Genomic DNA, 14,724 nt, shown 5'->3' on the forward strand with positions numbered 1-14,724 from the left:
AATAATAAAATAATATCCAAAATGTTGCGTATTATTTAAAATTCAACGTAAAAAATAATGTATAAAGATCTTTAATTCATTAAAATATCTTTTTCAACTACAATGGAATTGAATTTAAATTTTAAAACAAATAATATGTCAAATGCAATGGGACGAACTATATCCAATAGACTAGTAAATGAAACAATTAAAATTACAAAAAAACGATAATTACAAACGCCATCCTTTCTTCCTCATTTATATTTACTCATATTTTTATATTAAATTTAGGTAGTAAATAGTTATTATTTTGAAATCAAGTAATTAATTACATTATATAAATAAAAATATCCTTTATACGTATTATTACAAACACTAGTACAAAAATCGCGTACAATCTCGAATATTTTGAGCCTTTAACGACTAATTCATGAACAACGTTATATTAGGAGACGACGTCGAATTTTGTTAACATACGACGTAAATCAATTTTTTTTTGTTTTCTTTCAATTAATTGTAATCCTTTTTTACAGAGACTTGAAAAACAAAACAATAACAAATTTTAGTTTTTTGTGTTTTATAAAGGAAGAACTATAAACCTAATATAACAACATACAACAATAACCAACAACAAACAAGTTCAATCAAACAATAACAAAAAAAGTTCAATCAAACAACAACAAACAAGTTCAACAAATAAGTTCTTCAAAACGAAAATTAACTAGGTTGGTTGGAATAAAGTGTCGGTGACAAAGAAAGCAAAATGCACCTATGAAAAACAAAAACACGAAAATAATCAGTCAAAATAAACGAAAATCATAAATAAAATACATTTATATTAAATGAAAGAAAGATGACCTGTCATGTTTATAAAATCTACTTTGTATCAAATAAGCATGTATGCAGTATCCAAACATATAATACAACAAGTCCTAAATTTACTCAATTTACTCAATTTCCAAACAACTTTTCTTTTGATTTCTTTTGATGCTTATAACAACTATTTTGGCAGGAACCATTTCTTTTGATGTCTTTTCTATGTTTTTATAAGATAATGATCATTTGACATTACATTTTTTTAAACAATCTATTGAACATTCCTTTTAATCATAAAAATGTTATATTCAAATAATAAAAATATGTAAAAATATTTTTTTTTGAAATAAAATATAAAATAATAATACATATGATTGTTAGATAATTGTATAAAATATGCAAGTAATTAACATATTATGGTCAGTTTTCAAAACCAATTGAACTTGTCATTTAATTTGTTAAGATAGTGATTTACGGTTTAATGATTTAACTGTGCTCAAATTGGAGTTGAATAAATATTAATAAATTATTTTAACAAAAAAAATATATTGTAATATAAAAAACACAATATTATAATATATGGTGATAAAAACTAAAACGATACATAAATTTATAAGTTCTCAACATTTAATTAATACATATGAAAGTTTAAATAGAGTATATTACCGTATTTAAATTGAAATTTCAATAATTTGCATCAATATTGATTAATCATAGCAAGTTTATATGTAGAATAAAAAATTAATAATTGTTTTTAGGTAAAGTTTTATCTTTTAAAGAAAAAAAGTAAAATTGTGTACTATTAAGGTTTTTTGTTTTTTTCACCCATTTTATAGTTTTTATTTGTTTTTTTAGCATATTTTTTTATGAAATCGGTTGTGTAAACTGTTTAAACTATGACCAATATAAAATAATAATGCCAAGTTTAAGAAATTAAACAATTATAAGTTAATAGGTTATGAATGCAAGGGAGATTGGGATTCGAATTTTGATTCTTTGAATGCTAATTTTACATGAAGGTTGAAACACAAAAAGTAGACTTACCATCAACTGACATTTTTCAGAAGCATAAGTATATCACTTGCTACTTGTGCTTATGTTTGCCACTTTTGAAAAATTTACAAGAATCACTAAATTAAAATGCTTTCTCTTTCTCACTTCAGATATTACTTTTTCTTCCAAAATATGGCATCTTTCATTTTCTTGAACGTGTATGAGTATCCGTTAGAATTTGCTTCTGACAACCAAGCCAGACAGATCCCGTCAATTATTGCTTTCTGCACCCCCCTTATGTATTTCATACGTTCTGAAAAATCCTTTAAAAAGATTTTATATACGTTTCTTCCTGAAAATCTTATTCTAAAACTTATTCCGACTTTCATGAACAAATTCTCAAAACTACATAAATACAAATATTGATTTAGTTGAGAGACTTGCATTTTATAAGTTAATTGAAAAAGAATGAAACAAATGTTACATTTAAGGATAACCATATATAAAATTAAAATATAGCCAAAGATATAAGAGATAGAGAGATACTTGAGAAGTTGAAAGAGATTCGTCTTCATAAATGATGTCCAATAAACTCTCAAAATTAGGTTTATAATGAATCCATCACATGAGTTCAACTAAGCCTCAGAATCCCTACATTTTATTGATAAAAACTTAAAAATAAAAAATAGAAATCACTATATGATTATCAACTTCAAAATTCATATGCTGACATGTTTATAAAGTTTTAAAGATGTACAAAGAATAAAAGTTAAAATGTAATCTTAAAGATGTACAGAGAGTAAAAGTTAAAATGATTAATGACAGGCATTTGAAGGTTTCTACGTTGGAAACCATGGTGTGGAGGCTAGCAGCTAAATTGGATTTTAGGATAGCCAGACATTTACAAAATAAGCAGCACCTATTTTTATAGCCACTAACCTTGATGTCTTTGTCTTGTCTAATTTTAGTTATGTACACACTAATAATACAATGGTTTATTTTCTTCGAATTTCATGCACATGGAGTTTAATAACATGACTTCAATTAGAGCCAAATTCCTTATTCCAGCGCTCAAGCTCTTCCCACTTACTTTTGATTAAGCTCGGTCTAATTACAGCCATTGCCTTCTTAAAATCCTCGTACCTTAGTCCTCTTACCTGGTAAAACTTAAAATAGTTAACTTCTAACAATGAGAGAAAGGTTCTCATTTACAAGATTATACTAATCCGCATCTAAGATCTAGTAATTCAAATCAAATAGCATGCCTGATTAGCCTTAACAGTAAGAATGTCAGCACCCAACTCTCTAATTGGCATCATTGCAGCTTCTTCACACAAGGCTTGCAGATCACTACCAGAATATCCTACAAACCAAGAATAACAAACATTATGGTCCCGTTTAAAAAGGGAAGAAGAAAAGAAAATCTAATTGTTCTAATCTCTTTCTCATCACGAGTCAAATTAGGAAGAAGCAAATAGTTACCTTCTGTCTCTTTTACAAGCTTCTCTAGATCTCTACCTGTGCAACATAAAAGTCCAAAGCTTTTAGTTGAAAGCAGAAAAGCGAAAATAATAACAATAATAATAATATCAATAATGATGATAATCTGGAGCTTCCTTTTAGAAGATTTCAATGACAAGTTTAAAGCAAACAAAAAATAACATCTCTAACATCTAATAAAACTTTTGCATTTTCAAGTATTTCTCTGGCAAACGATAAGCAGTAGATTAATTCGACCAGATTTGGCATTAAGTTTCAGATGAAACCAGAATATATGAAGGTACAAGCTAGCCACAGTAAACTCAGAATTACCCTATAGAAGAATAAATAACCAGGAAATACACTCTGTAGTATCACCGAGTACTCATATATCAAAAGAAGTATCACAACATAAAATATGAGCACATTGCTTACTAGGTAAGGAGAATGCTTGACCCTTGAGCTTGTGCTTTAACAGAAGCTTTCGAACATTTTCATCTGGTAAAGGTACGTATATTCTCTTTACCTAGTAAAGATTTAACAGCGAACCCAAAAAGTGTAAGTAGAGAAGCAGCATGTATTGTTCAAAGATATTAGTTTAAAATCAGCGTCCATCCATGGCATACAATCATGCACAGATTTCAATGGGAATAAATGACATATCTCTTGAAAAATATAATTCAATATGTTCTAACGATTCTTTTTCTGAAGACTAGTTTTCCACAAAACATTTCAGAAATGTTGTTGGAGGAATCTTAACAGAGAGCATAAGTCTGGGTTAAAGAAACAAATGAATGCCACATTGACATGCAAATAGAAACTCCCTACAAATATAAAACCAATTTCTAGAGTCTAACCTATGCCTCAAGGTACGTACAGGATAATACTGATTATTAGAACAGAAGTTTATCGTATACTAAATACAGACATGTTACAATTAACAAGGGTATACAAGCAAAATAAAATTATCTATAAATGGGTTTCGATTTCATACAGAATTATATGATCACCTCATTTCTTAACCTATTACAAGGTATATAGTAATCATTGAGCAAAAGATAAACAGAAAGTTATATCCCTGTACAATATTTCACACCATCAGCTCAAGAAAAAAAATAACATTTTCTAACAGTGATGAATCATTTAAAGTCACATGAGCAACATGACATTCTGGAACTATATTTTCTACATATCCAGTATAGGAGGATACTAAAGAAATTCTTACCAGTCTCCTAAGAACTGCATCATCCAATTCTTGTGGCTTATTTGTCGCACCTATATTAAGGAGAAGGGAACTAATGAATTCAGCAAGACTAATAGATTTATAGACACATGACCAGGTATTCACTTGTAAAAAAAATATGAAGATAAAACAAGCAATTCCACATACACAATGGCTTAATTCAGTTTGGCATCCCATTATACACAGATGCCACGTTTTTAGGACAGATTACAATGCAGGCCAGCAAGGAAAGGAATTAATATGTTCTTAACACACTACAAGTGTGAGATTCAGCTGAATTTAAAAGAGCAAAGAGAAGTAAAGCCCAAAGCCCATCTATGGGGCTAATATGACGACAACAATCTTTGGAGGACACATGTGATGACACTTGAAATCATTGAGGAACTAATATGGTGACTAAAACTTTTATAGGACTTATGTGATGACAAATAACTTCCGATGACTAAATTGAGGCGTTACAACAAGAATGTCACAAATTCCAACGTTCCCAGATGAGCATGCATCTAAACTATCAATCGTCACTTTCCAAAGGGGAACTAAGACCAGAAACTGCAACTATTACCAAAAAGAAAACTAAACCAGTGTACTGGATCTAAAATCTAAATCTTGCTTGATTTTAGAAAGTGAATAACTAAGTATCTTCAGATGTAATGCTTACCAATTACAATCACAATATCATCAGGATTGGAGGTCACCCCATCAAACTGGATAAGAAATTCAGATTTTAATCGTCTGCTGGCATCATTCTCATTGGCCAACCTTGTTGACATTATACTATCAATCTGTTATTAGTTAAGAGAAAAACGACTACTGTTAGTGGAGAAAAACGGAGATGCAAATATAAACTTTACTTTCTGCTTTGTAAATTCTCCTTTTTATAAAGGACAGACTAATGTGATAAAGAAATAATCTGTTTCACAAAAAAGGTAGACACCGGAAGTGCTTTCACAAAATGTAGATACTGGAATTGCTTATGTGCATCATCAATCTTAATAAACATTTAGCCTATTTCAGTTAGAAGATAAAAGATACCGGATATAACTTTTATCAGAAGGGACCCTTAGCCATTTCCTTTTAAAACAAGCTCTGTATGCTGTTAAGAATGATAAATTCAATGAAAGTTGTTAGAAATAATGTAAGTGGGGTGCATGGATAAATTGTTGTTGTCCTTATAATTATTATTATCATCTTATAGTTTTGGATAACTGTAACTTATCTATTTATGACAAGACACATGGTATATGAAATCATCACATTCTCTTTTTTTTTTCTCTCAACAAAAATCAATTAATATTGTGCTGTGAACCAAGTTTCAAACAAAATAATTGAAAAGCATGGGGCAGTTGGACATGTTCAAAACTTCAAAATAGTTATCAAACAAAACTCTTGAACTGATTCTGAAGTACTTTGTTGCTTTTAAAGCAAGCTAAAAAATTTTCCCTATTCTCCAAACATATTCTTCTATGATGTCTTTCTAGTAATATTTATTATGGGGAGAACAGTAACTCTCTATATCTCTACATGAGGGAAATACCTCATCAATGAAAATTACTGATGGCTGTCTTGATATAGCTACCATGAATAGTGTCCGGACAAGCTTTTCACCTTCACCCACCTATTGAGCACAAGTCAATTATGGAATAAACTTAACCATTAAACATATTAACAGAAGAAATAAATGAGATTAAAAAAAGGAAACTGCTAGAATGTACGAAAATTATCCAATAATAACTTCACTCTATTTTAGAATAATTTAGAACATCTAGGATTACCTGTTTGAGATTAACTTCCATATTTTCTAATGTTTCATGATTTGTTTCATTATATAGTTTGGATTCTAGCATTAGTCTATTCTAAACAAGGATTTTGTAAGAAATATATAACATTTGTCAAATATTCATGTATTAAGTATCTTTTATTTCCTTTTCCTCCCTCTACTTCTAAAACCCTGTAATTCCAACTTATACGCAGAGATAGAGACGAACCCATTTTGATGTCAAGGAAGCTGCCGTGACATTAAAAAATGTTGCTTGTGATTCTGACGCCACTGCTTTGGCAAGCATGGTTTTTCCATTACCAGGTGGACCAAAGAGAAGCAAACCTAGAACAAAAAGGGTTCAACAATTTCAATATTTGGCATTTTCATACTTCGATTTTTACCATGATTCAATATTGAGGCCCTAAGGCATTACCTCTGGCTGGCCTTCGAAGACCAGTAAACAAGTCTCTTCTCTTAGTTGGCAAAATAACCATCTCCATTAAAGATTGCTTTGCCTTTTCGAGCCCGGCTGCATTTCCATACTAATAATCAAAGAAATGATAATATATAAAACAAAGAAGCATACATGCATAGATTCTTACCAACATCTTCCCATCTAACAGATGGACTTCTATCTACTATGGCAGTGTTAATCATTTCAACTAGTTTGGTATCATAATTTACACCAGATGCTTGACTCGATTTTGGGCTTCCAACTTTATTCGCCTGACCTATTCTTTGAGGAGGCTTTTGTAACACATTTTTTCTAGTACCCAATGGCTTGATCGGTATTGCAGCAGTGCTCTGTAAACATTTTTGAGGAAAAGAAAAGAAATATTAAAGGCTCATTATAAATTATAATCATGAAATCAGTATCCTACGCCCTATATAAAGTAAGAACACTCGATCATTCTAATTTAACAGGCTTAGGACCTTCAAACACCTTCAGCGTTCAAAATCCAAACATCAACAACATGGGTACCTGATTGGCTGATGAGCTACCAGCTCGTCTAGAGAGAGTCTGCAATCTCTCAGAAACTTGACTCTGCCATTTGGATATCTTCTCACGATATGACTGAACCTTCTGCTGTTCACTGCCACAGTTTCCATCAACAAAACATTCATATTATTAGAATCCACAAACCCTACTTTCGCGTCGAATGATCGGCGTGAAACAGCGAGAACCTGGAGGTGATGTAGGAAGGAACTGGAGTTGAATTAGCTTCGACAAGGATCGATTGCGCGTTCCTGTAGTGAAGAAGCGCGTCGTCTGCCAAACCCCATTCCTCAGCCCTAACGGCCTTCGCGATCTCCTGCGTCGCCAAATCGAAGTAGCCTTTCAGCTTGTAAGCCACGCGCTCGTTCGAAACGGAAGGAGGAGGAGCTTCCATTGGATCCTTTGAAGAAGAAGAAGAAGAATTTGCGGTGTTGTGATTGTTATCTGGGACGAAGATGGAGTTTAAGGAATCAATAATTCCCTGAAAGAAACTCATTCCTCAGTCACAAACGCGATTTTCCGTTTTCGGTTTTCATCACTCGCAAAAGCCCATTTTGATTTGCGTGCGTTTAACTTATTATTACTGTATTTTGATTTGATAGGTTTTTTAGTGAATACGTTGGAATTGATTTTTAGTAAAAGTATAAGCTTGTCTTAGCTCAAACAGTCACCAGCATTACGTGCTTCGGTGACAGGAACAGTGAGCGTGTCTTTTGGAGTAAAATTGATGATGCTTATGCTTACCAATTATTTCAAGATTGTAACTAAATAGTTAATCTACTATATTTTTTAATTTGAGATTTGGAACTACTAAAATTGCCAATTTCTTTTTAAGATTTTAAGTCCGTATAAATAAATTTTAAAGATTCAATTACAAAAATAATTAAAGATTAAAAAACTTGACTATAATTTTGTTTTGTTTAAAAGCCTAATTAAAAATTTCTCAAGAAGTTCAGGTACTTACTGACGTATTAATTTTGCAGTGATCGTGATTGATATTGGAATTAATTTGTTACTAAATGAGGGTAGTTGTAAAATTCGTTACCATAGAAAAATCTACTAGAAGTTATTTATACACGAAATCAATTTGATCCTGAATCAATTTCTTAATATGAAACTAAAAATATCATTCACTAGAAGTGTAAATGTGTTTTTACATCATCTTCTAGTATAATTATTGGCCTTGTTTTATATAATTATTTGCCTTAAAAACTTGATAGGTTAACAATATGAAATTTAATTTTTTATACCAACAGTATATTGAAGTAGATTTCTAATTAAAATATATTTTAATTGATGAAATTACAAAGTATTTATGGTTAAAATATTTGACAAAATGTGTATAAAACCTGTTAATTTGTATACTTAATTAGTTATTGTAATGACAAGTGTTACATATTTTGAAAGAATATCTTATAAACTGAGTGACCCTGTGTTTACAACAGTCACAGACCAACTTGTTTCTTAAAGAAGCGAAATTAATCATTATTTTTCCCTTTAACAATAGTTGTGTGATTCTTGGAGTGTATAGAAATAAACAACTTTAGTAAAATAGCTTACATAGGCATACTTTCATGACATTTACCGAAAAAGTTTTTGAAAAATTAAAAAACTTGTGAAGAAATAAGAACCTTTAATAACTTAATCAGACTCTTGCTGTCTGGTGTGTGATAGACTAAGCTGTACGAGCTCTGTAAAACCTCTTCTGGGAAACCTTACAAAGTCTTTGAGTTAGCAAATGGATTAGGAAATGGAAATGGAGAGAAAGATGCAAATCTACATGCAGGAACTCTTAGAGCTCTCCAAGCAGGAAATATGTACAGCAAATCCACATGAGGGGGCAATGGAATCAATGCTACAAAACATTAATGGTTCAACTTAGTAACACGAGATACCCTTTCGAAGAAGATGGGGCACATGCTGGGGCTGAACATGATGTCCTCCCTCATCCATTCTGGTGCCACTCTTTCAAATGTGCCAAGAGATATGGCATGGTACAGCAGCTCTGCGTCCTCATTACTAGGTGATTTGCTAATCCATGATATGCTGAAGGAGTAACCTATCAGGGTTAAATAAAAGAAACATGTTAACTAGGCAGTTACATATATCTGAAAAATGTTGAATGGATAGAACTTTATTTAAAACTTGTGACCAAGATCAGTTTTGTCAAAAAAATGGACCACAAAACAAAGGTCGTGCTGAACTGAATAGAATAGCTTTGAATTCAGAGTTAAAAATTAAAGAGTGTCGAAAAAGCGATACTGGTTATCTTATCCCCCTAAAAAGAAAACCTGGTTATTTAAAGAGAAATCATGAGAAGGCAGGAAAATGAGGTCTTTTCATGACAGAATGTCTTCACCTTTCTTTTCATGCAGTGCTTTTATGATTATCACACAACTAGATCAGTGTGTCTTGTGTCGATGCTCTCTATCTTATATTATTTGGTGTGTTTACACACTCGACAGGATAAGAGCTAATCATGCCCATTTTGTTTACTTCATTTTTGTTTCCCTCTCATCCTATCTACCTTACTTTATCTTGAGTCTTGCCCACCAAACAATCCATCAGAATTCCAGAAATATGTCCACATTTAAACACTATAACTAAGCATCTTAATTATCAACATTCCAATAGGCTATTAACTAAGAAACAATGTATAATAAGACTAGGAAATAATGAAGCAAAAAATTCGTTACAATCCAAAATTATGAATTACCACTTGATTGATGCAGCGCAGAAAGGCACATTTGTCCAGATTGATCGATAATGGATAGTTTCATGCCCAGTGCATACTCAAAAAGGACATGAATGAGCCAGTTATCATGTCCACTTTCTTGTAAATCAATGCCTGTAAAACACAATGAAGGACATATTAAACATACCAAATATCCACCCAAATGGTTCCCACATAAAGCACAAATTGCAAGTGCTAATACCAACCTGATTGATCATTAGCCTTGGTACAACGCTCCAGCAGCTTTTTTACAGCATATTAAAGTGATTACATTTTCAACCCAAATGAATTAATTCGAACGCACACATATATATAAGCACATACTTATATCTATTTTTAGGTTTTTAAATTCTCACCTTACCAGAAGCAGTTTCTTTGCAAGTCTCCACAGAATTACCGTCATTTTCAAAAGATATAAACCTTGCTTCTTTCTCCAAATCATTCTGCCTTTTCCGTTTTCTTGTCATTCTTATAGATGAGCTGTTGTTGGAATTAGCCTTCATATTATTTAAATCAGATGTTCTCTCCTGGTGAGACTTTAGCAACTTTTCCACTTCTCTAGAAAGAGCTTCATCTGCCACAGTTTACATCCAAATCATCAACATAGAAGAAGAAATGAAATTGAAGTGCGCTCAAAGAAAGGTACATTAAAATACTGTAGTGAACTTGCATTCACAAAAGAGGCAATGAAACATAACCAAACTCCAACATTGAATATAGATTCCCATCAAAGTTCAAACCAAAAAGATTAACTAGGTAAGCTATCATAATGGTAAACCACACCGTGATTCCCTTTTCAGTAAGGAATTGATCAGTAAAATACGAAAAGTAACTAAAACAGTTTCAGACTCAAAGCAATTAACTAAAAACTAAAGTTAGCTAATTTCTGTTGCAAATCTAAACAAGTCCGAAGGATTAATAACTACTATATTCTTTGTTTCTTGAGAGGAATAAGTAAATCACAAAGTAACTTTAAAGAATCATGAAAGTCTCATTGAAAGGAAAATCAGATTCACTTTCCCAAAGCCAACAATACTGCCGGATATAAAACAAATTAGGTCTGTCAACCTTAACTAATATTTATGACTTTGCTAGAAACAGAATCCACATCCAAAGTACCAGTATGAAGTGGAAATTTGCCTATTTTTCTTTCAAGTAAATAAATGCCAATTAGAAAATATGGCGTCATTTGATCCACGAAACTGACACTAATTGTGACAAAAGGCTTTTGGTCATTGTGGAAGGGACAAGGTAATGCAAACTGTCAAAATATGAAAGCCCACAATAAAACATCCATGCTAATTTTTTTAACAAGCATTTAACTTAAATTTAAGAACCACAAAAGAAATCGAAAGTCTCACTTTTCTCTCTTTCCTCCATCAAAAGCATCTGACAATCTGTAATCTCTTTATCCTTGGCTGCCCTGAAATTTAAAGTAAAAAATTTGAGTATACCAACAATATAAAACATTCCTTAAAAATCAACAACAGAAAAGAAATTAAAAAAAAAAAGGTTAATCGCATGATTCAGTCTTATTAGTTGTAGATTCTCAATTTGGTCTCTATATATAGAAAACTTCTTCAGCCAATCCCTATAATAGTAAGCGTTAAAGGTTTGGTCCCTGCCACCATCAATCCCCTTATACATTCTTAACACATTTGTAATTTGGTCCCTATATGTGCAGATCAAATTAAGAATTAGAGATAAGTAAGAGGTTAACAGTCAGAGTATGATAACACTGACTAAATCAGCAAGGTAACTGTAAGAATCAATTTAATAAATGTTTACATGTAAAGACCAATTTGAGAATTTACGACCAGCATATGAACTAAATTATATGCTTAAAAAAAGATGCATTTTGAAAACGTGCCTAAGTGAAGCCAATTCAGTTCTCAACTCATTGACTTGTCCAAGAAGCTCTTCCTTTTCGCTCTTCAAGTGCTCAATCAACTCTTCCGCAGCTGAAACACCCAAAGTCTTCGAAATTCATAACACGTTCGTTGTTCTTCCGGTAAGTCACGCAGAAAGGGACGAAGAAGAAACGTACCGGACAAGTAATTCACGAATTTAACTTCTTGCTCTTTGTTTAGGTGATCCAAATCAGAGAGTTTCTTAGACTTCAACGATAAATAAAACGAAGAATCAGTAATGAAGCGTAATAATCTTTGTCGGTTATTGATGAAAGAACAAACCTTGAGTTTGGTGTACTTGTCGTAGAGCTTCGAATACAGAACCTCCATTGCAGATACACACGATTTTCACTGCACTGGTTTGGGACTGGCGCACAAATTCAAATTAGGGCTCGACAAAGGCGATTCAGTTTGAACGATTGATACGCACCGTTTGCTCCCATCTAACTCTTGGGTCGGGTCCCAAGACTTCAATTGGGGTAACTTGACCCGTCTATAATTGGATATCTTTTTGGTGAGGCTTTCTTCCTGCACTCCACGTTTTTCTTGTACCACTCCCAACCATCATTGTGATTCCCATTATAACCCTATAAAATATATATTTAAAGTATTAAATTAATTAGGTAAGTAGTAATTATTTCTTACCCACCATATTTAGTGTTGTCATGCTATATTTAGTTCTCCAAATATCCTAAGTCATATTCAATAGTGTTTTTTATTCGTTATTCTTCTTCCTTTCAAAGGGATTCTTCTTCTTTTACTTTTTCTTCTTCTTCAATAGTTCTTCAATGCATTTATATTTCATTGTTGTTTACGTTGAAGCTTAGAGATATTTACTTCATTCTTTTTCATTTTCAATGTTTTTCTTTTTTAGTTTTTCATAATTGTTTATTATTTTTTAAAATCATATTTGCATGATGTAAAATCTTGTTTGATGTAAATACTGGATTTTGAAACTGAGCGTATGAGTGTCCTAGATTTTAAAATATGGTTAAAAAATGTATTACATTTTGAAATCTAGTTCTCTATTCTCTTGAATTTCGAAATTCAATTTTGTTATTCCTTGAATTTTAAAATTTGGTTAAAGAGTTTCTCAAATTTCAAAATCCAGTTATTTTTTTTTTAATTTGGCTTGTTTTTGTTTTATGAGTTTATTTTTATCTTCATTTTAGTTATTATTATTGCTATTGTATGCTCATGTGATGTTGTATGTAGTTAGAATCTTGGTATCTAAGATAGAAGACTATTCTTTAAGTTTTATAGATTTTATGAGAGTTTCATCTCATATTTATCTTCTTTTATAAATGAGATACAATGAATATTATATTAATAACTTCATAGTTAATGAAATATTTCTTATAGTGATGAGTTTTTCAATGGGTTCAACAATTGTTTCAATCTTAGTTTTGTTGTTATGATTGTAAGTTCTGATAAAATTAATGATCAACTTGAGAGAAAGACATATATGTATTGTTAAGACGTGAAAACAGTAAAAAATATAAGAAATATAAATGTGATAACACAAGAAAATATGATTGTCCTTTTAAATTGAGACAAAGGTTAAGTAATGGAGAGGAGTGGGTGTTGAAGATAATATGTGAATATCATAAATATGATTTGTCATAGACTTTAATTGGTCATCCTTATGCTTTTAGGTTAAAACTCAATGAATCTTCATTGTTTATTGATATGATTAAGACTCAAATAAACATGCAAACATTCTCCTCCGAAAGAAAATAATAAATCTAATATAACAACAATAAGACAATTATATAATACAAGATTTAGTAAAAAATAGGAAAAAATTGGTTGAGAAAGAGAAAATGCAAAAAGTTTGAGGAAGAAGAGTTTGAAGAAGGGACTCACACTAAACTAAAACATAATTTAACTTAGGATCGAGGGATTATGCATTTAAACCCGTTTGCTTTTAAATCTAAATATTCAATATAAAAATAAAAATTTAACTATTTTATTTTAATTTAATAATTTAATAATTTAATATAATATTGTCTTTCCTTTTTTAAAACCATACATTTTTAACAATTTTATTTCTTCTTAATTAAGTTTTAAGTTTCTCATATTTTAAATTATTTTTTTTATATGTTGAATACTTAAAATTTTATCTTTTACTTGAGTTACTATCATTTAATTTTTGTTATTTTGTCTTATCATCTTGTTAACTTGTTTATAAGAATAAGAATGGTGAGATTTTGTAATTAATACAAAATAATATTGTAGTTAATGAAAAATAGTAAATGACTTTTAGTATTTTAATTAAAAATATCTTGAATAATAAGAAAATTCTCATGATGACGACAATCGTAGATAATGGTTGCAAGAATCACAACAATCTTATTATAAAACACATTTTTAATTAAAATAATAAAAATTACTTGTATACAATGAGTGCAATACATGAAAAGATTAGATAACAAGCCATTAAGTTAAAAAGAAAAATTAATCAAATGACATTCAATTGAAAATACTCCCAATTCAATTAAGCCTACTTTTTTTTTTCTAAATACAAGTCATTCAAATTTTTAACCTTTTTTTTTCTAATTATACTTACATATAATTAAGAATGATTTAAGGTTTTGTTATTTGCCGGTTTGGTTTAATAAACTGAAAAAACAAATCTCATTCAACTAAAACTAAGTTTACCAATACGTCAATGAAACAAGTACCTAACGTCTTTCATGATTATTTTAATTCGGTGACAACTCTAAATATTAAGCCTACAAAATCACAAATTATTCAAATCCTCCACAATTGTGATGGCTAATTATAGTTTATTTACTCGACTTAACGTAAATA

General features: G+C 30.7%; 2 protein-coding genes across 2 annotated transcripts; both read right to left on the minus strand.

Moving 5' to 3' along the window:
* Positions 1 to 2,467: 2,467 nt before the first annotated feature.
* Positions 2,468 to 7,870, minus strand: LOC124836585 (AAA-type ATPase family protein). The gene is made up of 12 exons (XM_047311758.2): positions 7,455 to 7,870; positions 7,252 to 7,363; positions 6,872 to 7,073; positions 6,703 to 6,798; positions 6,496 to 6,611; positions 6,045 to 6,125; positions 5,169 to 5,292; positions 4,493 to 4,542; positions 3,703 to 3,793; positions 3,271 to 3,306; positions 3,054 to 3,151; positions 2,468 to 2,945 (listed from the first exon to the last, which is right to left on the minus strand). The coding sequence occupies exons 1-12, from the start codon at positions 7,760 to 7,762 to the stop codon at positions 2,829 to 2,831; spliced, it is 1,431 nt and encodes a 476-aa protein (XP_047167714.2). The 5' UTR covers positions 7,763 to 7,870; the 3' UTR covers positions 2,468 to 2,828.
* Positions 7,871 to 8,790: 920 nt separating this feature from the next.
* TTN9 (titan9) lies at positions 8,791 to 12,344 on the minus strand. The gene is made up of 8 exons (XM_047311760.2): positions 12,193 to 12,344; positions 12,048 to 12,117; positions 11,871 to 11,961; positions 11,362 to 11,423; positions 10,357 to 10,574; positions 10,207 to 10,243; positions 9,983 to 10,114; positions 8,791 to 9,325 (listed from the first exon to the last, which is right to left on the minus strand). Exons 1-8 carry the CDS (start codon positions 12,238 to 12,240, stop codon positions 9,132 to 9,134), a joined length of 852 nt encoding a protein of 283 aa, XP_047167716.1. The 5' UTR covers positions 12,241 to 12,344; the 3' UTR covers positions 8,791 to 9,131.
* Positions 12,345 to 14,724: the final 2,380 nt, after the last annotated feature.

The sequence above is a fragment of the Vigna umbellata genome, chromosome 4, assembly GCF_029865625.1.
Source record: "Vigna umbellata cultivar VRB3 chromosome 4, Vumbellata_1.0, whole genome shotgun sequence".
Lineage (NCBI taxonomy): Eukaryota > Viridiplantae > Streptophyta > Magnoliopsida > Fabales > Fabaceae > Vigna > Vigna umbellata.